The sequence below is a fragment of the Coturnix japonica genome, chromosome 19 (assembly GCF_001577835.2).
Source record: "Coturnix japonica isolate 7356 chromosome 19, Coturnix japonica 2.1, whole genome shotgun sequence".
Classification (NCBI taxonomy): domain Eukaryota; kingdom Metazoa; phylum Chordata; class Aves; order Galliformes; family Phasianidae; genus Coturnix; species Coturnix japonica.
The window spans coordinates 6383556-6409157 of NC_029534.1; the positions used below are offsets into that span (position 1 = coordinate 6383556).

General features: G+C 56.1%; 2 protein-coding genes across 10 annotated transcripts in view; both read right to left on the bottom strand.

Annotated features, from left to right (window-relative positions):
* Nucleotides 1-485: 485 nt before the first annotated feature.
* On the bottom strand, nt 486-16197 carry TBX2 (T-box transcription factor 2). Of its 2 annotated transcripts, XM_015880758.2 has the most exons (8): nt 16069-16197; nt 8789-9197; nt 8134-8401; nt 6122-6268; nt 4973-5049; nt 4726-4895; nt 2607-3217; nt 486-1893 (listed from the first exon to the last, which is right to left on the bottom strand). In XM_015880758.2, exons 2-8 carry the CDS (start codon nt 9151-9153, stop codon nt 1447-1449), a joined length of 2085 nt encoding a protein of 694 aa, XP_015736244.1. In that variant the 5' UTR covers nt 9154-9197; nt 16069-16197; the 3' UTR covers nt 486-1446. The 2 variants fall into 2 exon arrangements, with proteins under 2 accessions (XP_015736244.1, XP_015736243.1); XM_015880757.2 differs by lacking the exon at nt 16069-16197 and having other exon boundaries at nt 8789-10023.
* A 2138-nt stretch (nt 16198-18335) lies between these two features.
* BCAS3 (BCAS3 microtubule associated cell migration factor) overlaps nt 18336-25602 on the bottom strand; it is a 299242-nt gene continuing 291975 nt past the window's right edge. For 7 of the 8 annotated variants that reach the window (XM_015880750.2, XM_015880748.2, XM_015880754.2 and 4 more), the window contains one exon: nt 18336-19218. In XM_015880750.2, coding sequence (XP_015736236.1) covers nt 19070-19218 — 149 coding nt within the window. In that variant the 3' untranslated portion in view covers nt 18336-19069. The remainder of the gene's footprint in view (nt 19219-25602) is intronic. The other variant, XM_015880751.2, reaches the window with a different exon arrangement.

Consider the following 25602-nt stretch of genomic DNA (forward strand, 5'->3'; position numbering starts at 1 on the left):
GGTAATTGGTGAAGAAAAGGGCCGCCGGGGCCGGGAGTGGGGGGCGACCCGCGGAACCATCCCCGACGGCGCGGCGGTGCCGGTGCCTTCCCGCAGAGTTTACGCGGACAGGCAGCTCCGCGCTGCGCACCTGCGGCTGGGACAGGGACAGAAGCACCGAAGCACCGAAGCGCCTCCCAGCGCTGCGTGTGCACGTCGGGGGTTTCCGTCGGTCGGGTTTCCGTTGGGGTGGGCAGGGGTCGCGGCTCCGTGCTGGGGTCGGGAGAACTGTGGGGAAAGAGCGGCCCTTCCGCCGCCGCCGTGGAGAACAGAGCTCTGCGCACCTGCGGACGGGGCGGCCCCGACGGGGCGGTCCGGCTCTGGGCGTGATCCCACCGCAGCACCGGGAATGAATCAGGAGCCGGCAGTGCTTCTCCTGGTGTTTTTACATTGAAAGACGCGAGAGAAGGGAATGGAACCAAACAGAGGGACGCCTGAACGACCAGCACGTTTCAAATCATTGTATCTTTTTATTTTAAAACAAATATAGAGCACAGTCCTGTGATATTTAGATTTATTATACTTCTTCTTTTATTGTTGTTGTTTTGCTTTGTTCTGGAGTGAAAAATAAAAACCTGAGGTTTATTCCTGCATTCTGCATACCCCGCTCTGGAGGGACATTTTCCTACATTTTGGATTCGATTTGTTATTATTATTATTAATTATTATTATGATGATTTCCTTGCAAAAGCCCATTAAAGAATTGAACTCTTGGTTCCAATGACTCCAAACATTGCGGTACCGGTGGCACTGATTGTCCTGGAGAGCAGGAGGGATAAACAATATTTTAAACACGGTTAAAGAAACCAATATCTCCTTCAATCACAAAGAGCTAAATAGTTTGCATTTACAATATATATGTTCATGTAAAAGGAAAAAACAAAAACTTAAATGCGATGAGTTAAACTCTAAATATTATGTACACACCAATGTACAACTCTGAATAAATTAATACCAATTTGCATATTCTGGGATCCTTATAGCTTATTTACACAAATTACCATTTATTTCATAAATATCTGCCCTGCCGCTCGCTCCCTGCGTGGCGGCGGCAGCGCAGCTCCAAGGCGGCTCCATTCCATGCTTCTCTTCTTCTTTTCCTTTGTGTTTTAGTTTTACCTCGCCCGCCCCTCCCCTCCCCACAAACACCCTTTGCACGGAGGTCTCAGCCCCACGGCCGCTCCGCCCGCCCCTTCCAACAGCGCACGTAGGGCGGCCCCGTGCCCCGCGGCGGGGAGCAGGGATGGGGGGTGGAACTAAGGGTGGAGGGGTTGGGGGGCGGCTATTTAGGAGAGCCCTCTCCCCATCCGCCCCCACCTTTAATAAATATTTATACTGTGCTGTACAAAAGACCAGTGCTTCTCAGCCCCGGGGGGGGGGGGCGGGTGCGCTGCCTGCCCCCGTCGGTCACTTGGGGGACTCCCTGCCGGGCGACAGATCCCGCTGGCTCTCCAACCCGCTCACCAGTCTCTGGATGTTCTGCAGTTCGTTGAGAGATTCCTTCAGGGAACCTTTTGGGGGGGAGGCAGCGGGGCGCTGGGCTTTGTGCACGTCGGGGATGGGGCTGGGCTCGCGGCTGCTGCCCGCCTTGGAGCCCTCGGAGCCGGGGTTGAGGCTGGAGGGGAGGCCGGTGGTGAGCAGGTTGGTGCTGGGCGGGATGCTGACCGGGAGCTGGTAGGGGCTGAAACGCAGGCGGGGGCGGCTGCTGCTCAGGAACGGATTGCGGGACAGCGGCCCGGCGGCGGCGGCGGCAGCTGCGCTGGTGGCCGGCATGGCCGAGGCGGCTGCTGCTGCTGCTGCCATGTAGGTGTAGGGGTAGGGGAAGAGGCCGCCAAAAGTGGGCATCGGGATTCCCTGCGGAGAGAGGAGAGAGGGGAGAGGTGAGAGGTGAGAGCTGCACGGTGCCTGCCCGGTGGAAAAGCAGAAGTAATGTGAATGCAGCATGGGGTATCCCTGCTGTTGGGTGGGTACGGCTGGGGACACCTGTCTGCCAACCGAGCACATGCTGTCAGGCATGGGGTTCTCTCTGGGACCTGCCAGAGGCACTGTGCTATAGGGCAGCAATGGGGACTGGCCTCCATGAGAGCTCGGTACCGATGCTTGTCTGCATGGTATCACTGGTATCAACTGGTATCAACCCGTTGTTGGGTCACATCAAGAAATGAGGTGAGTTCAAGGTATCTTTGTGCATTTCAGCACAGGGACACAACAGAGCTGTTGGTGCCGTGGGGCTGGGGGGGAGCTTGAGGAGTGCTGGATGGGGACAGCAGGCAGAGGCTCCTCACACTGCCCTGCCCATGGTGGAACCACAGATAAATCAGAATTCCTCCTTAAATCAGCTCTGGGACCTCCATTCTGAGCATCCCCCCACATCCTGCCCATGTCACACCACAACTGGTGTCACTGCCTGTCCCCATGGGCTGGGGAAGGCTCCATGAGAGCCACACTGGGGCCACTCTATGTGTCTGTGCCCCAATGCGCTTGGCTGATTTCAGGGGTTTGGTGGAAGAACACAGGAGGTCTTCAGCACAATGGGGATGGGGATAGGGCCAAGGGTGGGTGCTTACCTGAGAGGCCAGCATGTGCTGGGAGAGGTGGAATGGGAAGGGGGTGGCTGTTCCCGCTGCACCTGGGGCGGATGAGAGGGCCCCATTCTCCAGGCTGCTGCCGCCGGTCACTGAGGCCAGCAAATGTCCCATGCCCATAGCGGAGAAAGCCCCAGGGGCCATGGCAAACTGTCCTGGGTGGATGAAGAGGGGCTGCCCGGCACCCAGCGGGCTGAAGAACTGCTGCCCATGGAGCCCAGAGAGTGCGAGGCTCTGCAGGTGCCCGGCGCTCAGGTGCGGGGGGCTGTCCGTGTGCACCATCAGTGGGGCAAAGGCCTCCTTGCCGAGCCCGATCCCTTCTGCGTCCTTCTTGCCCTGCTCCGGCTCTTTCCTCCTCCCTTCCACTTTGTCCTTTTCCATGCCCCGTGCTCCAAACAGACCCTCACCAGGGCCGTCCCCCGGGGATGCTCCATCCTTGGCTTTCTCCGGGCTGCGCCTCTCCTTGCTTTGCTCGCTGGGGCACCGTGGGCTGCCACGGGGTGATGTATCCTCCCCACCAGGGCTGCCACCCACTGGCCGCTCCTCGGGCACCTTCTCCACCTCTGCATCGCTGTCAGCCCCCGGCTTCTCCTCTGCAAAAGGATGGAGAGGTCAGAGAGGCAACGAGAGGGTCAACAGACCTTGCCACGGGGAAACGTGGCAGAGGTGAAACTCCATCACTATTAGTGGGAGAGCTCGGTTAAATGGGAAGGCAGAAATCATAGACTTGTAGAATCACAGTATCTCGCCTGCAAAGGGATGGAGAGATCAGAGAGAGCCTGCAGTTGATTGTCCCCAAGCTAGGGAAATCTGGCAGAGGTAAAGCCCCATTGCAATTAATAGGAGAACTTCATTAAATTAGAAAGTAGAAATCAAGGAATCATGGAATGGAGTTGGAAGGGACCAAATGTGCTCTCCTGCTGTGGTCATCATGGGGGTTTGCAGGGATTAACAGCAACAGCCCCATTGCTCTGCCAAACAGGAAAAACACGTTTGCTGGAGGCTCCAGCATCGCTCCCATCAGCTGTGAACCCAAAGCGGGCGGTGGGGTGAGAGATGGAGAACACGGGACAGTGCTGAGGAGTGGGACTGTACAGATTTAATTACGCCAGGCTGATCAATAGTGCTCTGTGGATACACTCTGAACACACAGCTTGGGTGAGGCGAAGGAGGGAGCTTCAGGGGAAACATTCACCTCCGTCTTTGCTATAGGGGATTTTAATTTAATTTAGTTTCTTTTAAAATGGGTATCTCACTCTCAGAGGAAGGGGGAATTGAGGTGAGGGGATGGTGGTGGGCATGAAATGGTGGGAGCCTCATGGTGCCCATCCGGCACGGCCGCAGCCTGTGCCCAGCAGAAGCCCCTAGTGCTGACGGGTTGAGGCCAGGGAGAACCTACTGAGAACCCATTGAAAAAAGAGAGGGTGTCATAAAGCCTCCCAGCAGCTCAGCCCTGGTCGGGGCGGGGAGGGAGGCTGTGGTTTTGATGAAGGTTTGCAGGGAATCGGGTTGGTGGGAAGTTGAAAGAGCAGCGGATGGACAGCGCGGCGAGACAAAGTCCTGCATCTAAAAACCACAACGTGGGAACTGTTGGGTTATTTTCATTGCCCAGCTCTGAGGCCTGGTGTTCCAGCATTATTTTCCCTTGTAAATGTATGAATTTTTTGAGGGGGGTGGGAAGCCTTGCCCTGGCTATGAAAGGCAGAGCGAGGCCTTACAGCAGCTCAGCACAGGGCCTGCCCACCAATGCTCCCTGTTTACACCGGTGTATAAACAGGAAAATGTTGCAAACCGTGAATGCCATTCGCATCTGCTGGGGCTGTTCCTGTCCTTGCAGCCCTTCATCCCCTCTGTGCCCATCCACGGCTTTTCCCTACAAGCGCTGCAGCCACAACAGTGGAGGCATTTTGCTGGTTCCCCCCACTAACAGCGAACCCTGAGAACGCCCTGAAACTGTTGATCATTTGGGAGCTGCTCCCCCACTCCCACCCAATCCAACCCACCCCGTGCAGGCGCCGTCAGGAGAGGGAGTGGGGCAGCGGTGTGTGCTCAGCCCCGACGGCGCGGACAAAGCGATGTGGGGGGAGTGGGGTCGCGTTACCTCTGCCGCTGCCCTTCAGGCGCAGGGGGCTGGGGAGGGGGCCCACGGGGGAGTGCAGAGCGTCGCGCACCGCCGATGGTTCGCAGGAGGACGCGTCTGATTCGCCGCCGTCTCTGTCGGGTTTGCAGGGCTCCTCGTACATCCGCAGCGATGGCAGCGAGAGCTGCTTCCTGCGCAAGGGGAGAAGCGGCTCAGCCCTCCGCGGAGACCTCCGCGGGCGCGGAGCGGGGCGCAGAGCCACCCTTACCTCTTCTCCCGACGGCCGTTGCCAGGGTCCCGAAAGCCTTTGGCGAAGGGGTTCCTATCGATCTTCAGCTGCGTGATCTGCGGGGACGCGAAGAGAAGCGACTGACTCCTTGCACCCCCCCCATCCCGGCGCCCCCTGCCCGCCCGCGCGGCGCCCTCAGACCCGTCCGTCCCCTCGGGGCCATCGGGGGGTCGCGGCCGGGCGGGGGTGCGAGGCACACGTTGCGAAACGCACCGCGTCCCCGCTTTAACACAGCACATGCTTTATTAAAAATGATGCTGAGGTTTCGCCTGAATTATTAATAGCGTCTTAATGATAGGAAGTTATTTTTCACGGCCCCCCGGAGGGAAGATGGCGACTGAGCCGCGCTGCGCTGGTTAAAAGCTATTCTTATCCCTCTCCGCGACGGGCTGCTGGGGCCGGCGACATTAGGGCGCTCAATAATGCATGGCTCTGAAACACGGCCCCGAGAGGGACGCTTTAAAAATGCATGGCCCGGCCCGACGGGGCCCCCACCCGCCCGACGGAGCCCACCGGCAGGCAGCGTGCGGCGGGCGGGCAGACAGAGTGCTCGTTAATCGATTGTGACTCTTCGTCATAAACTTTACGAGGGAAACAAGCCCACCAGGACCCTCAGACAGAGCTGTCAATTAGCATCAGCAGCCGGGGGGGGGGAGGTGGGGGTCAGCTTTTGGGTTAAGGCACACACGCGCGCATGGAGCCCTCGGAGGGGCCGCTCCCCCCCCCCACGGCTCAATGGGTGACAATCGCTAAATCACAGAAGGTGACTGAAATGGGCTTCTCCAGCTCTGATTTTTTGGCTCTTCCGTGGCATCTTCTGTATGAGGCCACCCGTGCAGGGAAGGTGCTACTGAGCCCAGGGCGAAATTAATAACAGGAACCATTGCTACAGTGATAATAATGATGGTAATATGGAGAGTGCCTGCTTTGAGGATTTGGGCTCCAACCATTCTCCCGTTGCTGCCTTTTTGCCACTCTGCCCAAAATGTTCTGTCAGCAGCCACTGGCGTTGGGCAGCATCGTGAAAACAGACCCAAAAAGGGGCAGGGGTTGGGGTGTAGGAGTTCAGGTTGGTGTGTGGGGCTGAGGATCGGTACAGGGGTTGGGGTCGGGTGCTGCCGGCCCTACCTTGTCGTTCTGGTAGGCGGTGACGGCGATGAAGTCGGTCTCGGGGAACACGTAGGTGCGGAAGGTGCTGTAGGGCAGCTTGAGGATGTCGTTGGCCCGCACGATGTGGAAGCGGGGCTGGTATTTGTGCATGGAGTTCAGGATGGTCTGGGGTGGGGGGAGAGAGAGAAGAACCCGCGGTCAGCCCCACCGCCACCACCTCACTGCAAAACCCTTCATTTCTCCCCAGGAAAAAAAAAAAAGAAAAAGAAAAAGAAACCTCCGAATTCACAGTGAGGAGAGAACGGCAGCAGCTGCCAGAGAGGGAGATCTCTTTTTTCGTTGGTGCCATGGCCCGATCTGCCCCCAAAGAAGGAGGTCAGGGGGAAGGCACAGCAAGAAAGCAGCGCTCAGGGATCCCCCCGATTTATCACCGCCCTGACAACGCCAGGTGAATTTGCCACGTATTTTCAGCCTCTTTTAATATTTCCGTCCTTTTTTTCTTGTCTTTTTTTTTTTCCTTTAAAAAATTAATTTTAAACCCCCTTCTACCAAAAAAAACCACCAACCCTCCACTAAAAAACCCCAAACGAAGCGCATCGCATCGCGCAAAGCAACGCGCGGCTCAGAGCGGCGCCGGGAGCGGTCGGACTTCTTTCCCCGTCCAGGTATCCAAACCCTTCTGTCACCCCAACTCAGCCTTTCCCTGTTTTAAACAAATCAACACCATTTTCAGCCCCTGGGGCAGTTCCCAGTTCTGTCCCTTCGGCTCTTCCCTCAATCTAACGCGACGATAATTCCCGACGTGCAGAGTTCGGGCCGCAGCGCGGCTCTCCCCGCTCCGCTTCGGGTCGGGGAACGTCGAAATCTGCTGTGATTGTTGTCCGAAACCACCGAATAATTATCACTTCATTTCGTTTTAGAAGGCAATAAAAAAGAAAACAACAACATCCTCCTTGTGTTTTTTAAGCCCGGCAATAATCACCTGCTGAGGGGCTGTCGGGTCGCGAGGACACCGATATCATCTAGGAGGGATTTAGCGTGAAAATAGTGCAAAAACGCCTCGTTCAGGCTCTCGGAGCAGCGGTCCTTTACCCAAATCCTCCTCCCTCCCCGAGCAGATGGACACTGCCTACACCCGCAGCTCAGACGGCGCTGAAATCTTTCCATGTGAGAGTCGGACCGAGCGCTGAACCGAACCGCTTTTTCCCCACGATCCAAATATATAATAAGAAGAAAGCAATTTCCGAGCCTCTCTATCGATTCCCTTCGCTGTCTCTAAATAGCCGTGCGGTGTTCGATTTATCCAACACACCGTTTCCTCTCTAAATTGTACGAAAAGATCAGAAAGAGAGAAAAGTTTCTCGTGGCCGCTGTCCCCGACCGTCCCTTCTGGGGGGTTCGGTGCCGCCGGCCCCGTATGAGCTCAGCGTTCGCCCCCGTTGCCCCCCATCTCACCCCGCCGCCCGCTGGTATTTTTCCCCTCAGGATCGAGTTGTGGTCCCTCTTTCTGCGCTCCTCCGAAGACGGCTGGCTTCGATTGCTGCGTTTCTTTCCTTTTCCCTCTCTCTCTTTAATATTATTATTATTTTGCTTTGGTGGGTTATTTTATTTATTTTTTTCTTTCTTTCTATTTTTCTCCCTCCGGAAGGTGATGCGGATGTGATCAATAAGGAAATAGAGGCGTTCGGGAGCCTTCCAAGCACAGCCGGTGTGGAGCGGCCGCTGCCAACCTCTTTGGCTCCGCTCCCACCGCACAAACCCCGCACAGGTGCCACCTCCGGCCCCGCACCGCCCGGCCCGGACCGAGGTGACTTCCCTGCCCATTCCTGCCCTATCACACTGCCACAGCCCGGCAGCTCCATCGGGGCCGTCCCCGCCGTCTCTCCGGCCCGGCCTCCCGCAGCTCGGCCTCATTATCCCCCGGAGAGGAGCGGGGACCACAACGCGGCGCGACGCCGGGAAGGGGCCGCTAAATCCCGGCCGCTGCTCCCGGACGGACCCGGGCCGCTCTGCCCCGCGGTCACACTTACAAAGCCGTGTTTGTCCGAGATGTTGTTGGTGAGCTTGAGTTTGTGAAAGGCAACGGGTTTGGCCATCCACTGCTCGCCGGTGGCCGGGCTGTCGGGGTGGATGTACATGCGTTTGGGCATCTCCGGGTCGGCCTTCCCGGCCACCATCCAGCGGGAGTTGTGGAATTTATACCGGCAGTCGTCGGCCGCAACTATATCCATGAGCAAAATGTATTTGGCCTTCTTGTCCAGGCCGCTCACTCGCACCTTGAATGGGGGGAACATCCTCCTGCGGAGAGACACGCAGCGCTGCAGAGAGCGACCATCGACGGCCGCATCCCCCCACCCCCACGGCCCAACCCCGGCCCGAGGGGTGCTCAGCTCTTGGGTAAAAATCTCCGAGTCCCATTGAGAGAATGAAGGGGTAGAAAAGAAAACGCGAATCCTTTTTTCTCTGAGCTTCTTTAGGGTCCCCCTCCCGGAACCGGGGCCGGGGGTGGGGAAAATTTGGCAGCGAGAGAAGGCAGAGAGCGATGTAAATAAATACGGCGGTGCTCAATGAGCGCGCACAGATTTAATTTGGGATCGCGCATAATTATGGGGAACGGGGGCGAAGGAGGAGGGGGGGCGAGGGGGGGGGGAAGCGAAATACATGTAAAAAAATCTCGGTTCTTACCTCCCGGATTTGGTGATCACCATCTCGGTGCCCAGTTTGTGGAATTGGTCCCAAAGCTCTTTGGCTTCCAGCGTCACTTTGGGGTCGTCCTCTACCTCCTCCTCGGGCTCCAGGCTCTTAAGGGAGCGCAGATGGGCTGCCTGGTGGTGGTGGCCCAGAGCCGAGACGTGCAGCCCGGCCTCGGCCGCCCCGGCCAGCCCCGGGTCCGGCATGGGCTTGGCCAAAGCCGCCGGGGGCAGAGCCAGAGCGGGGAAAAAGGAGGGCTGAGCGGCGGCGAGGAAAGCAGACATAGGGAAATCGGCCGGCCGGGGAGCGTGGAAGGGGTGGTAAGCCATGGCAGTCCCTGGGAAGGCTGGATCTCTCATCGGTGCATCCACAAATCCAGGAGAAAAAAGAGGGTTTCCCTTTTCTTAAAAAAATATATATATATATAATAACAACAACAACAAAAAAGAACCCCGATAATAAGAACAAGAATCAAAAAGGGGTGTGCGAGTCGGCTTGTTTATTTCTATTCTTTTTCTCCTCTCTCCCGCCCAGTGAATTCGCACTGGAAGAGGAAGGGAAAACGGACAGCAAAAATTGATAGAAAAATACCCCACAAACCCAACGACGCACACAAGGAAAAAAAGAAAAAACACCCCAATAAAGTGAAAAACAGCGGAATAAAATGTGGGGGGAAAAATATATATATATATATTAAAAAATAAAAGAAAAAAAAATAAGAATGAAAAAAAAAATAAAAGAAAAAAGAAAACAAAACAAGGCAGCTCCCGGCTCCTGGGACTCCCGGTCTGCGGAGGGCAGAGAGTTACGTCCTTCTTTTTTTTTGTTGTTGTTGTTGCGGCGAAGGGAGAAGCGAGCGGGGGCGAAACCCTTTCGGAGAAGTCCTTCCCGGCACTGAAGCGGCGCCGGAGCGGAGCGGAACGGCGGTCGGGGAGGGAGGGAGGGAGGGAGTGAGGGCCGCACCGCTCACACCCCCGCGGGCTCCGACTGCGCCCCGGAGGGCTCCGCACCGCTGAGCGCTCCGCGGTTCGGCCGAGCGCCGCTCATGGCTCGAGGAGCCGGAGTGGGGAACGGTCGGATCTTGTCGTGATCTCTGTAAAACTGTGACTATCTCACATGTCCTTCCTGCTCTGATCCGCCCGCTAATGAGCCAAGCCCCCTTGATTGCTGATTTTACGCGTTTCAGACCAATTGTGGATCTGCATAGGCGTGGTTTTGACAGCTCCGGCCAAGCTCCGGGCGCGGGGAGGAGGGGTAGGGGGGGGGGGAGGAGGGGGGGGAGGGAGGACGGGAAGAAGGAAAAAAAAAGAAGAGAGAGAGAAAAAAAAAAAAAAAAAAAAAAAAGCAAAGGTGTCGGAAGCATCGGCAGTAAGAAAACATGTCAACAGAATAAAATATTAACCAATGACAGAGAAAAGTGCTCGAAATCCCACCCCCGGCTCCTTTCCGCATACCGGGTCAGCCCTGGCTGCGCCGCGGCCGGGGAGCGGCCAACGCCGGTGCGGGGACAGCGCGGAGCCGGGGCCGGACCGGGGGGTGCGGGGAGTGCGGGGCCGCTCGGAGCCGGGGGGTGTCCGGGGGGTGGGAGTTGGGTTGGGGGGGAGGAGGGGGGGAGAGGCGGGGGCCGTGCCGTCGGTTTCCGCGGGCGGGGGCGTAGGGCCGGGGGGGAGCGGCCGGGAGAGCTCGGCGTCCGCCGTCTTACGACAGATCCTGGAAAGAGGATCAAGGTGGGGCCCGCCCCGCCGCGCACCGCCGACAACCGACGGGGAGGCCGAGGCTCGGCCGCCGGGAGCACGGCGGAGAGCTGCAGGCGGCGAGGCCCGGAGCGGCGAGCTCCATCCACAGCGGGTGAGTGGCGGAGACCCGCGCCCTGCTCTCGCTCCCGGCCCCGCGAGGCCGCTCCAATGGGGGGAATGTCCCGCTGGGAGCTCCGCGCGGACCCCGCCGTCGGGGCGCCCCGCGAGGTGCCCTCCCGTCGGGGCCGCGCTGCGCTGCCCGGCCCGAGGGGGCTGTTTACCCGGGCGGGGGGAGGCAGATAAGGCGGAGGGGAAATGCCGGGACTGTTTGCTGAGGGATTAGGGCCGGTCCCGCCGCGCCGGGGCCCGGGATGGGGGTGGGGTGGGGGGGCGGCGGGCGCGGTGGGTGTCCCCGCGGAGAGGTCCGTTTGGAGATCTGCGCTGATTAACTGAGGGCTGCGGTGGCTGAAGAGGGCCCTGGCGCCAGGCGGCTGAGCCCTCACAATAAAGACCCGTCTCTTGTCACTTCATATTTACCCCCAAATCTTCAAAAAGCGCCCTGCGATCCTTACAAGGTTCCTGCCCCTGCCGCCTGCACTGCGGCCAGACGGGACGAGGACGGGGGGGGCTGAGGCGGCCCCCTCCTCTGCCCGCGGCTCCGCGGGCGCGCAGCGACGCGATGATTTCCTGGGGACTGCGTTGGGCCGCTCCCCGAGGAGGGTAGGACGCTGGAACCCCCGGCAGTCCTCTCTGCATCGCCACCTCTCCGCTGTTTCTCCCCACATCGTGGCTCATCGTGCTGCCAGCAAACCTCGGTGCTGTGAAGGGCCCGAGGAGAAGCACCAGAGGCGGCCACATCCCGCCCCGTCCCGCGGCAGGTTCACCTCCAGCCGCCGCCTCCCGACGGGGCGGACACAGCGGGGCTGCCCTCACCGTCCCGGTCACAGCACGGGGCTGAGGGGCTGGTGTGTGGGGGGGAGGCGGGCTGGGGGGGGAGGATCGGTCCCGCTGACCATTGAACGGGGCGAGGTGGCGAGCGGGGATTGAAATTTAGACCTCATCTGGACTTTGCTTCCTCGCCACCGCGGAAATGTGCTGACAGCAGATTTGGCAAAAATGGGGTTTGCTTGGGCTTTTTTTTCCTTTTTTTTTTTTTTCTTTTTTTTCTTTTTCCCTTCTTTTCCCCCCTTTAAGCACACCCGGATCCTCACGTTGCCCCACGGCGGCATCACCCCGCTCCAGGGCACTGCGCAGACCCGCGGACACCGAACCCGCAGCTTTGAGGGGCAGCGCATGGTCCCGTAAAGAAGCGTCGCCTCGCCCTGGGCCCAGGTTCTGGGACCCCCCCGGTACAGCTGTAACGACACGAATGCCCGCGCCTGCAGAATAAAAACCGATCCAGAGCCGCCTCGTCTCCCCGAGCCTCTGTGGCAGCTCCCGTCGGTGCGACAGCCGAGGTGGGGCACGCGGGGACGCCGCGCATCTATTCCCCGGGGCAGCTCCGTCTGTGAAACGGCAACAGGGAACCCATGTTCGTGGACGGGGTGGGCACAGCCGGACCTCGAGACACGCTCCTCGGCCACAGCCGGGCCCTGGGCAGGGGGAGTCGCCTCCTCGAGCCCCTCCCGAGCCCGTTGGCCCTTTCCCACATGAGTGGGGAGAAAGGTCCCGGCACCATCCATCTCACAGTGCCTCCTGTCCGCGGGCACTGCTTCCGTTGGGGCTCCGTGCGCGGCCCCGACGGCATTCCTCGGGCCGGGCGGCATCAGCCGGGCTCCTCCGAGGAACCACCCCGGGGATCAGCTCCGAGAAACGGGCCCGGCCCAGCCGCCCCCGCGCTGCGGCCCCGCTCCCTCTTCCCTTTCATCTCTGCCCATCTCCACTCATCATCTCTTTTCTATTTTTAGCCGGTAGACTTAGGCCTTGGCGCCAGGCCGTTTAAGACCTGTCAAAGTCCTTCATATTTCCCTCATGTCACATGGACCTTTCGCTCCCTTCCCCGCGCCATGCGAGGGCCGTAATTTGGATCTGTGAGCTGGTGAGCAAATGCAATTTGCTCTTCTCCATCGCTGCGTTGTCTCCGTGACCCCAGCCAGCAGGACGGCTGGTGTCCTGTCCGGGGCACTTACACAAATTGCGGCTGATTGATGAAAAATAACAATTCTCCCAAGCAGTCGGGCCTCCGTCTTCCCCTCCTCCCGGCTCCTCCGGGCTGAGGCTGCTCTACGCCCCAGGGTTCTCCCCTCGACGGTGCGGGGCCGCCCCACGAACCGCCGCCGGCCGCCTTTGGAGTGGCTCTCGGGTTGAGGCAAAAATGGGTTTTCTCGCGCTGCGAGAGAGCCGTCGGGGTTCGCTTCTCGGCAGAGATGAGGGGTGTTGTACTCATGGACCCTAACGGGGCCGGGCAGCAGCGGCCGCTGTGCACCTTCCAGAGGTGAGAAAAGGCCGGGTATGGAAAGAGCCTGGCCCGCTGCGGGGGGGGTTTCTCAGCCCGGACGTGGGACACCAGACTCCTCGGCGTGTGCCGTGCAGAGCAACCCCGCAGGTGCGGGCTGGGAGCTCGTGGAAAGAGCCCTTCGCTCTCGGAGGAGCGGACCCGAAACTCTGCCACTTTTCTCCCTCTCCACCTGGAGAAGAGACGCGAGGAAACGCCCCCACCCCGCGCTCAGGTGCCCGTCGAGGGGCGGCGGCGGCCGCACAGGTGGGTCGGGCAGGGACCCATTGCTCGCTCCATCCCGGGTCCCGTGGGATGCACCTTTATGGATAACGACTCCCGGCCCAGCCACTCCTCCCGCTGTGAGCCCCGTCCGTGCAGGGGGAACCCCTGGCACCCCCTGAGCTCCCCCCACCCTCAGCCTGTTTAATTTTTTTCTCCGACTGTTTCCCGTAATCCAGATTTCTGGAAAATAACTACACTCGGGCAGACGCGGCCACGAACGCCGCTGAAGTTTATCCGGAGTTCCACCAACGTATAAACACATTTGCAGCCCGTTCGGCGGGGCTGGCGTTGAGTGACCCCTACACGGCACCGGGGCTGCACCGCGTTCCGCCCTCGTTACCTCCGCGCCGCTTTGATCCGGAGCCTTCCGAGCTCCACCGCTTGATTGAGTTTTTGCAATTAAGGAGCGGGGGGGGGGGGCGGCCATAACCCCGCACACCCCGGGGCTGCTCACGTCGGGGCGCGGCGCCTCGGCCGCTCAGAGCCCGTTCCCTTAAAAGGCGACGGGAGCCCCGCGCTGTGCAGGGGGGGGGAGAACGCGGCGTGAAACCCGAGCGGCGCTGCGGGGGGCGGGCGGCGGCGCGGGGCGGGGCGGGGGGAGGTGGGGAGGATCATGCAAATCCCTCTGTTTAAAAAACTTCCATTTGAGAAAGTGTGTCACATCCCGGCGCGGGCGTGTAATCCCCGGGCTAATGGTATTACCGCCGCCTCATCGGCGTAATGGGATGGGGCCGGGGGCGAGCATCCCCCGGACCCTCCGCTACGCGTGACCGCAGCCACATAGTCCCCGCCCGTCGGGGCCCCGCTGCCCTCCCTCTCTCCCCCCCGCTCCCGGCCGACCCTCCCAGACCCCAGTGTCTGTAGGTGAGCGGAGCCCCCCGTTCCCGAAGCAAAACCCATCTCGGGAGGGGAGAGCAAGAGCTGCCCTTCGTGGTCGGTTCATCTCTTAAATAAAAGAGATTAGTAAGCACCGTTATTTGATAAAATAATGCTGTTATGGCCACCACCCCCTTCCCCTGTGGGATTAAAAGTGAGGGTTTTAGGCTGTCCAACAGTCTGACCTGGATCGCTGTGGGAACAGCCGCCGGGATGGGCTGAAAGGAATAAAAAAAAGCAGCAGAAATGGGAGATGTGGGCAAAGGGGCAGCTCTGCACGTCAGATGGGACCTGAGAGTGGACAGTGGTGGGCAGAGGGTGAACCACAGGCCCCTCGGCAGCCAAGCTGGCCTGGTCCTGGCCCCTCTGCAGGGCACGGACCCTTTAAACCCCAAAATGTTTGGGGCAGGAGTTGCAGCACCTGAGTGCAGCGCTCCTGGGCTCACACCTTGGGCCCTTCTGCTCCAAATGAGATTTGGGAATGCACCTGGGATGGAGCTGAACCAGGAGCCGACACCACTGCTCTCATATCATGTTCATGTTTGTTTGTTTTCTTTTGCTCTCCGTCAGCTTTAGGGCTGCAGAACAGCACTGCCCTGGGTTTGAAGGAGAGCACTGAGAAAACAAAGGCAGCCCAAACAAATCACTGCTGCCCGCGGCAGTGACAGCACTCAGTGCTGCACCTGTCCTCACACTGCTCTCAGTCTCTGGGACCCAACACTACATGGACAACCGTCCATCATTGCTCTGATTCACATCTCCAGGGAGCAGCGCTGCCCTGAGCCGCTCTGCATTTCCCCTCCATGCTGAAACCCTTTCCTTGATCCGTCTGTCCTCCCCACTTGCCATCTGTCTCCCATCCTCCCTCCATCCCCACATCAGGGTCCCCCACTCACTTACTGTGCCCTCCCACACAAGGGCTGTGTGCTCTGGCACTCTCCTGGCACCGAGGTGCATTTGGCACCGGCCTCATCTTACGACCCTATAATAATATTGTAAATCCTCACTGGGAAGTAATTACACTCCATAAAAGGAGCAGCAGCCTATGGTCAGAGCCAGGGCTGCTCCGTGACACCCATTTTAAAGAGATGTTTCGTGCCTTGTTTATAGATTAGATTTTAACCTGACAACCTTTTAACATTGTATTAAATTAGAAATTAACTCTGTCTGACTGCTCACTGTGTAATTGACCCATGGAGGGGCTGAGTGTGGGGGAATACTGAAGACACCTGTCAGACAGCAAAGTTACCAAGGAAATTCCAAGCCTTCTCCTTGGTGGAGGGCAGGGCTTCATTATTCATTAGTATGTGTGGCCAGGTGGTGGGGTAGGCATGGAGGAGGGGCTGTGGGGAGGAGATGGCAGGAGATGGGGACAGAGACAGTCCCCATGGGCAGAGCGTGGCCGTGCTGTGGCATCCGGCTCATACAGGACACTGCTGCACAAAGGGAAACTGGAATCCAGAGCTGAAATCCCCAGGGGTCAGAGCTGGGTTCATCCCCAGCAGCAGTGGTGACCCACAGGGATGGGCAGACACCAGCTCTGTCTCTGCCGTGGTGACTCTGAATCGCATCCTCTGCTCACACACATAGTGTTGGCTGCATGGGGAGGCAGTGCTGCAGGACAGCTGGGCAGTGTGGAGACGGTGGGGCTGAGCTGCCCTCCTCCACCCACAGTGCTCCCCTTCGCCCCACACCACACACTCTGGCCCAGTCAGTGCCTCTCACAGCACTTTTTGGCATCCCTTGCAATGCAACACCTCTCCTGGTCCCTGTACAGGACAGCAGTGCCAGCACTGGGCAGGAAGCAGGGAGAGCCGGGGCAGGGCTGGTTTGGTTATTTCTCCCTAGCACATCAGCCACCAAACACCCCTCACTTCCAGCCCTTCTGTTCCATGGTTCACCCCCTTCCCCATTTCAATTGAAACAAAAACCCCACAACCAACCTGACAAAGTTTCCTTTCCTCCTTTTGCAATCACAAAGACGCGCTCTCGGCCCCCATTGAGCCGCTAATTGCGAGCGTCCAAATGGCCGGGTTTAAAGTTACGCTTCGCAGCTGCGAAACATTAGGGAAGAAGTGATTACAACCTACTGCAGGATACCGAGCATTTTTACAATATCTCAGGAGCAGAAGAGAAAGACAACAGGAAATGGCGCAAACGTTCCTACCCTGCGCAGCAACGGGCCAAGGAAAGCAGCGAGAGGAGGAACGCGGACAGCGCTTGGATCCTCCGAAATGGAGAGATGGAGCCCTGTGAGAAGGGCTGCTGCTTCCATCCGAAGCGTGCGGTGCGTGTGTGCTCGATGTAGGGAGAGGGCCGGGAGGAGAAAGCAATAATTCACATTAATTCCTGAAACCCGAACTCAAACTTTTAATAGAAGAGCTCCACTTTATGCGCGGAGTGATATACAGTCTGCCCTGCTCCAAATGAGACGTTTTGCCTTTTGAACTCGGCAGGAGGCCGCCGCTCACCACTACTGGAAGCAGTTTCAGACCCCGCCGTCCCTCCTGTCTTGCAGGGTCTTTGCGAGGCAGTGTTTCTTATCAGGGTGCAGCAATGGCACTGCAGACCTTCACCCACATGTCCACCGCTGCTGTGGGATGCGCTCAGCTGAAGTCCTGCGTGCCTCCCACTGAGCTCTGCATCGTGTCTGTGAGCTGAGAACCTCCATCAATAGGAACCAGGCTTGGAGGCGTCTCAGACCACAGCCTCACCCAGAGCCAGCTGCTCCCAGCGCAGGGCACCATTTGGCCCCATTCTGCTGCTGTGCACAGCATTAGGAGAGTGCTGGACTGGAGTGTGTGCCTATTGCCATAACACAGTGCTGGCTTTCAGGGAACTGGGCTCAGTTCTTTGCTGGGTCACCTCTGCCAGCACTGCACCGGAGGGAAACAGCCACCTCGCTGCAGTGCCGGTCTAGGTCTTGTTTTTGCTAAGCTCTTGGTTTTCTTCCCCCTTTGGCAATGGGGCTATCGGCAGCAGGGAATGTAGGACATTCTTTTCAATGAACCAGACTGAAAATATTTTGGTACAGCCCCAGTTTGTAGTTTTTTTTTTACCCCCCTCCTGCCTTTAAACAAAACATCCCTATTCAAAGGAGCTTCTCGCAGGCCGGGAATTTCCACATGGCCTTCTTGCAGCACTTATAAAAAGTGATTTAATGCCTGCCAACAACAAATACATTTCCAATGACACCACCCGGCCGTCCGTGTGCTCACATAGAGGACGAGCGGCGGCTGCTGCTCGGGAGAAGCCCTTAAGTTGTCCCTTACGTTCACTCTTTGGGAAGGCTGAAAGGAAGCAAGGATGGCGGTGACAGCACAATCCCTTCTGTATGTGTTAATCTGGATTTCATTTGAACTTTTGGAGCTGACCTTGGCTTGAACCGTGTTCAAAACCCCAACTGGTGTGGACTGACTTGACCTCGCGGTTCCATTTGCTCACAATGGCAGCCCTGCTCCAGCGCGCTCGCTTCCATCCATTACTTTATGGACATAAAAGAAACACAGCATTACAGCTGAGCCTGCGAGTGCAGATATAGCATATAGCCACTGGGCTGGAGCTGTGTGCTGCACCAATGGACAAACTCTCCTCTGATTCCATCCCGAAGAAGTTTTCTTTTTTCTTTTATGCCTGAGAAAGGACAGACTGAAAACTGAAGCAAGAAACCAAAGTGGTGGCTGCAGACCGCAGACTCACAGCTTTTATTACCAGTTTCCAAACCTGAAGATAGAGGGGGGGAAAAAAAGGAAAGAAAAAAAGCTTTGGAGATGTGAGGAATGGCATTACAGCTGAAACAAGAGAAATCTCCAGCCCAGGAGTGAATTTGATCTTTGGAGTTTAGGGATGGAGGAGGAAGAGGGTGGCCGGTCCTGCAGTGCTCAGTGCTGCTGGAGGCGGCTTTAGGAGCGCACAAAGATTTGTGGCTTTCGATGGTTTCCTCTCATTTCCATGACTCAAACGGTGTCTATTCCAAACAAGCTGTGGGAAGGAAATGTCATGAGCCGACAGTCCCAGCTCACCCTCTGTTCCCAACAGGAGCTGGCTGAGATGGATGTAGGAATTCGTGTGGTTACAGGGTGAGCCTGTGTTGTTACTGCGTGGTGTGCTCTAGGGGCTGTGCACAGCCCTTCCCCGCAGCCCTGCAGTGCTGCAGGCGGCAATGGGCACAGCCACAGCACACGGTGCCCCAACACGAACGTCTGAGCAGTTTTGGGTTTAACTTCGATTTATTCAATGACACATGCATTTCTGGACAGACAGCTGAGTTCCAGTGAACAACGTTTATAACCAAAGATGAGAAATCTGTGACTGCAGTTAGTCATTTAAGTACGTTTCTAGAATACATGACTAGAATAAAACTGGAGCAAGAGAGATCATTCTTCCAAAGAACAAAAAGAAACATTTTCCATTTGTAATACTCCCAGCATCAGTATGGGGGGAAGAAGGGCAGCAAGGAGCGCAACCGGGGAGAGAAAACACCATCAGCCCTGTCCACAAACGCCCCTGACCTCCCACTCTCTGGAGCTGACTCGTTACCGCTCAGCACTTTGCAGAGGGCTGCAGCTCCTGGTGGGTGCACACCCACAGTGCAGAGATTCCGTTCGTCTCAGAACACAGAAAGCAGAGAGCGGCTGTGACACCACATGCTTGGGCCAAGAACGGCTCAGACAGGTTCCTCCTCAACCAATCTCTTCCTGAACACAGCGAACAAAGCGTCTGCGGAGCTAGCGGGATTGAAGATGGAGTCTCTTCATATTGCACAGAAAACAAAGTCAGGGTTTTGTGAGTACGTTCCAGGAAGGTTTACGTGGAAGAGTCGTTGATATCGATCAGGGTAACAAGAACCATCCAGCGCGCAGCGGGCAGCGGGCACATCGGATTGCTTGGGCGGAGAGGCGGCTCGTTACCCTGTCCCCATCTCTCCTCTTGTGTTTGACAAACTCAGGGGAAGCCCGTGGGGAAGAGGCTGAGGGGCTGGTTCTCATTAGTCGGGAGGGGCGATCTGTAGCCATCGAAATTACGAGGAATACTTCCACTGGTGGACCCGGAGCTGTTACTGAGCGTCTCTATGCTTCCCTCTCGCTGAAGCTCTGCAACAGGAAGAGAGAAGAGGCCCTGGTTAGTGTTTCAGATTAAAGAACCCTGAGTGCTGTTAGGTGGGCATCAGTGTGGTTAACCACTTGGGGCCTGCAGGATCCAGGTGTGGGTGTGCTCACGGCTGAACTGAGCAGGGTGCGAAGGGCAGGGAGGCAGACGAGGGAACATCCTTCCTCCCCAGCAAGGACTTTCTACAAAACCAGGTATCAGTGCCTGCTTCTTGGAGGGAGAAGAAAATGCCCCCATTGCTATGCATCCTACAGCAAAACAGCACTCACTGAAGCTCTCCTTCTCCCATTTGCACACACTGTGCCACATCCTGCCCCTGCTGACCACCCAAAGCCCTTCCTGCTCCCAAATCTTGCAGCAGGAGGATCTTTATGTGCACAGAGCACTGTCTGCAGCCGTGCCCTCTCTGTGAGCCACCTGAACCCCACAGCTGACTCAGAGGCAGCGTGCAGCTGGGCAGCATCACCCTGCCCGGCACTCGGTGGAGGCACATAGGCATGAGATCAGGCAGAACTTAAGCACACACTGGGGACAGGGCACAGGCTGGAGGTTTGGGCACAGTTCTCTGCAGATATTTGCTGCAATGGAACTGTGAGATAAGGGATGTGTCCATAGGCAAAGTGTATGGTGAAAGCAGAAAGTCACCTAAACAAAAAGCATCCCCCAGGGCCACCACTAGGGCTGGGGGACACAGCCCTGTGTCCCGGAGGTACTGTAGTGGGGATAAGTGCCCTGCAGAGGGGACAGTGTGCCCAGGGTAGGTGGAGAACAAACCTGCAGGAAATGGGTCACTCTCCAAGCAGCGCTGATAATGACCTCAGTGGTATTAATCACCATTCCTCACCAATGTTTGGTTAAGGAATGTGCATGCATAATCCTCCTCATTTTCCTCACATCCTCACTCTCCCATAAGTTCAGGAAGTAAAAACAGTAATTTAAATCAGAAACGAGCAGCATATCCCACACTAATGTTGTGCTTATCCCATCTGATTTGGCACTTTTATCTCTCCTGAGCACAGCTGGCTCTGGTTACTGTCCCACGTCATCGCCTGCACCAGGCAGCCCTGGGCAGAGCCACCAGCTCACTGCATCCCAGTCCAACACTGTGAGGCTGCTCCTGATGTCCTCCAACTCTTTCCTGGCTATAACTGATTTTCAGGCTTGTGTTGTTTTTGCAGGAACTGGAACAGAAGGCAGCAGGGGTGCGTTTCTTGCACGCCATCCCATCCTGCACATCACCGTGGCCTCGCTGTTGGCCATGGGATGGGATGTGGGGATGCTGCATACTGGGGCTGTGGCAGCAGTGTCACCTCTACGGGGCCTGCCAGGGGGTGGCACTGCAGAGGCTGATGCCAGCCAGAGAAACAGGGTGAGAGGCACAGGATGGGCACAGGGCTTTGCTGGGTGCAGTGATCTCCCCTGGCTGCTTCCAGGCAAGTTTTCCAGCCCTAAAGCCCGCTCTGGGTTCAGAGGGGAGCAGCCCCCATACTTGAGCTGCAGCCCAACAGCATGACCCTGCACACACTGCTCCGGACACGGTGTCCGAGTGCTCCCAAAGTTCTCCTGGCTGCAACGTGCACACTCTGGAAGCAATTACACACCGGGCAGAGGACTGTGCATTCAGACATCAAGGAGCCACTGCACAAGGCCTGGCCCAGGCAGCAGCCAGCACTGCTGGGCAGGGATGGGTCACACCACGGCACCTGGTTGTGCAGGATGGGCAAGGAGATATTAGTGGTCACCAGGGGCACCTTGCTCTGCTAATATGACCCCTCAGTGAGCTGTCCTATGTTCCCTCCAACCAGCCCTTTTTTTCTTCCATTTATTTCATTAATAATATATATATATATATTTAAAAAAGGAAGTCCAGTGCCAAGCACAGCCCTTGGCCCAGACCTGCCACAACCAGGGCAAGGTGCATGCAGGGTCAGCACCATTCCAGCCAGGTGCTCAGGTTCTGGCCATCAGAAGGAGCAGCTGAGCCCCGTGGCACAGCCTCACACCACTGGGAGGAGGTGACCCCACCAGCCCTGTATGCCAGGAGAACACCCGCTGGGAAGGAACGCACCCAGGAGAGCCAAGGATGCAGCGCACGGTGAGGGCTGTGCAGCTGTGGCTGAGTTCTGCTATGGACAGCCTTGGCCCCAGCATGTCTGAGGGTTATTGTGTCTGTGCTCCCCTGTGCACACACTGTCGAGATGCATTAACTTCCTTAAATGTACCAGTAAAACAACTGCTTATGATGCACTATAACGAACTTGTACGGTAGCCAACAAATTGTGCATCATATCAAACCCATTCTGCCTTATAGACTCTCTGGCTATTTTGTAATAACTGCAATTTGCTTCTGCTGAAGCAAGATAACCAGGGTTGAGAAGTCAGGCTTTGCAGAAACCTAAATATTTGATTTGGGGGGAGAGTGGGTGGGAGAAGGAAGAAAGGGGCCCCTGGGAGCTATTTATGGGGTCAAAATAACATGAGACCTGCTCTTCTCCTTGCGTTTCCACCATCAAGGAAATGAAATACTGTGAGAAGACCAGCACTTGCATGATTTTGGCCCCAGAAATGGCTCCCCGAGGCATTCAAAAGCCCGTGAAAAACAAACACAAATACAAATAGATGCTAATACTGGAAACGTAAATACTAAAACCTGCCCCGTGTCCCCGGAGGAAACGGCTTGCAGAGTTCTGCCTGGCCTAAAAAAAAGGAGAAAAAAACCACAGACAGGAAAAAAAGATGAAGGAGCAGCAGCAGCAACATCTGCTGAAGCCATGAGGAGAGTCACTGCAGGGCAGCAGGCAGCGCCGTGCCTGCCATGGGGGAACCCCTGCTGTTACCCCGCAGCCCGCAGTGAGTGTGATGCCAGGGCAGCAACACCAGCAGCATCACCCCTTGTGATCCTGTCCTTGTCCTGGCAGATGATCCACTGTGCCTGCTCAGCACACAGAGACGAAGTGGGGATGAGGAGCATGAGGAGCAGCCTGGGATGCTTGGGGTGTGAGGGCACGATGACCCCCCATCCCACAGAGACTGCTGTCCGCTTCCAGAAAGCTCTAGGAACTGTCAACGGATTAGAAAAGGAGAAAGTCCTGCCAAGCCTAAATGTGAAACCATTTTATATGGCGCATTAATTCAATGCCTGGAGAAAATCTATATAGCCCTCTTTTGCCCGGAACACTCATAAATTATGCTGCCTTTCTGATTTGTGCTCTCGCCGCAGCGGTCCACTCCAAGCCGTGGTATCTCCTTTATGCCTACTCAAAAATCTCCTCTTCAGTGCATTATTTCTTCTAATGGTTTTCCCTTTCTCCCCGGCCCCCTCCCCTAAGCCAGGCGGTCACGCACCGTTTCAGACCCCCCCCAGAGCCCCCTGTGCCGGCACAGCCGCCCTTCCCCTCTCGTCCCCAGCGCTGTGCGAGCCCCGGCCGGGATGAGTGATCCAACGACAGCAGCCTGATGTGTCGGGGCAGCGGGGAAGCGGCAGCAACTCTGAATACAAGAATTATTCTTCATCATCTCAAACTGTCACAACACATTACCCTCAAAGCCGCGGCTCGCTGAAGGAGTGACCCTGCGCTGAATGGGAGAGCGCTCGGGGAAAGAACTAATTGTAGCCTCTTTTCACACGTCAGTCACTTTTCACAGCACCAAGCCTTTCAAGCTCAACTAATGTCAAGTTCCCTTTTCCTTTCTCTGGGCTGAGTATTTCTGATTTTTAAGGATGGGTTTTTAAAGGAACGAGGTCTCTGCTGAGGGAGGGGAGGGGAGGAAGCGTCAGAGTGAGCGCGCATTGGAAAGTCCATCGGATGCATCAAGACTCGTTAGGAATTACACAATTAACAAGTAGGAATGCAGGAAGTGGGGTAATGGCCGGCAGGGCTTGCATCTCCTTGATTTTGGTGCTGTCATTCATCGCAATTGTTCTGGGGAAGTTTTTGGGCTCCCCTATGAGCCAGGGCTACTGGGCAGCAGCTTCCTGGACCCTGTGCCTGGGCATGGGGTGGATGTAGGATGTGAGCTGGGCACAGGGTGCAGGGCAAAGCAGGCATTTCCCATGGGGTATGTATGGGGAAACAGCAGGCACACCATGCCTCTCCCCAGGCACATTTTGCAGCAGCAGGTACAAGGCCAAAGTGAGATTTTACAACCACAGATAACTTCTTCCTCCCCTCCTTTCCCTGGCAGAGCACTCCCTGCAGATGTGCCCCAAGTCATGGCCCGCTCCTCGCTCCCAGGTGAATGCTCAGGTTCCTCTCACCTCCTTCTCTGGAACTGAAACTGTGAAGTACTCTGCAGCAGGGACTAATTGTTACTTGTATATTTGCACAGTGCCCATCAGAGGGACTTCCAGAGCAGACTGGGGCTGCCGAATGTTCCTTATTAACTGTAATTAATAATAATTATGTAGCTTCTGCCATCTGGATTCTCATTCAAAAGGATCCTATATAGAGCCAACACTAAAAAGCAGTTTATATTAACACAATGCATGTCCTGAGGATCTCTTAAACTGTTTGTAATTTACACAATGCTTCCCAATGAATGGGTTACATTAAACATTTTCATTTTGCTGCCTGCAATGTACTACCATGCAAAGAAGGGAGCTCAGCATACAGCCCTATTCAACCTGCACCCTGCAGCAGGACCAGCAGGGCTGGGTACACTGACACACAATGAGCTTGAATATTGAAGTGCGAGCACTGAACACTCAATATATCTCTTTTAACCCTTAAAAAGGAGGGTGGTCAATGCCATGTCTCCAAGCCCATTCAACCCGCTCTCCCTGCACTCAGGTGGAGGCAGTTCAGGGATCATTCCCTGCAGTGCTCCATGTGCAGACCTGCTCCAAAGAACTCATTTTTCCACACTCCCTTCACAAGAAGAAATGCAGCATTATGGCACCTGAACACTGAAAATCAATCCCTGTATTAAAAGCATTTCATCCCGCTGCACCTTTCAAAACGTTGAGACACCACAGGAGCACCCACATTAAATTTGCAAAGTCAAGAAGACTTGCAAACGCTGCCTGTACAGCTCCACTGAAGCTCTGTGGCCTATGTAAAATATTAGCTGCTGTCAGACTACCTTATGGTAACTCTAATGCTGAGTCCACATAGAGTTCATTAACGTGATGCACTTGGAGATGGAAGCTGGCATCTCGGAAAGCAGGTGTAGGATGCAGCAGGTAGAGCAGGGGTATGGAAGGCAGGGGATCGCCAGAGGGACAGAGACTGAGACTTCTGCATATCAGAGCCCCATGGAGACTGCACATTTCATATCAAGTGCCTTATTTCAATGCTAGGATGCCAAACATACAACACGCACAGAGCTGAACCTACAGAAATGCTGGGTTTACTCCACACATGGAGAGATGGATGAGATACCGACAAAAGGTTACAGTGTGTGAACTTTCAAAGAATTTACAAAACTCTTTAAAAGACAACAACAACAACAATAATAATAAAACTTGGTTTTTTGCTTAAGAAGAGAAACCCCAAAGCTCCACAGTGCTGCATTCTGAGCCCCAAGGCTCCAGCACCCTGCCAGACCTGACGCCAAACATTTTATGGAAGGTGAAAAGTGCAGCAGATAAAGGACGAGCATTTAGAGAGACAATATTCTCCATGAGAGGCACTTCCACAGCGACTGTAGAGCTTTCAAAAACTAATCTCAAGTTCCTTTGAGCCGTATATATTTTTAGGAGGAGGGTTAGGGTATTTTCCTATCTAAATGGCATTTGAGGAGGATGAGTCGCCCATTACAGCCAGTATGTGTAATTTCAAGAACTGGAATGGTTACAGTGGCCCATGTTCATGGTGTATGCCCACAGCTCGCATGCAAGACTTCCAGTTGGGTTTTAAACACGGGGATGCCAACACTCATTTGTTGTGGTGTAAAGGCACTCCCTCCTATCCCACCCTGAAAGCTGCAGCATGTTGCTGGTGTCAGGCCCAGCATGTGCCTTACACGGAGCACACACTGCCCTGTGCAGGCCAGAGCACACACATTTGTGAATGTATTTAGGCAAATGATTGTGTCTCTTCACTTACGCAAGCAGCACATCTGTGTAGGTCAGACCAAAAGCATTCGCTGAGAAAACACTGTATTAAAATTCCTGGGTTTGGGCTCTCATTCCCAAGGTTACGGGTTGCTCAACAGTGACCCCTCTGTCAGCCTCTGCCTCCACAAAGGGAAGCAGGAACAAAATGGAATCTGTGCATTCACTATACCCAGCAGCCATGGAATTGTGTGTTCACTACACCCAGTGCACACCATGCCTGGAGTCCATGGCACCTGCAGCCTTTGGGAGTTACGGAGGAGATAAACCTCTTTTGTTTCCATTTCATGTCTAAGACCTACTTCTTCTCCTC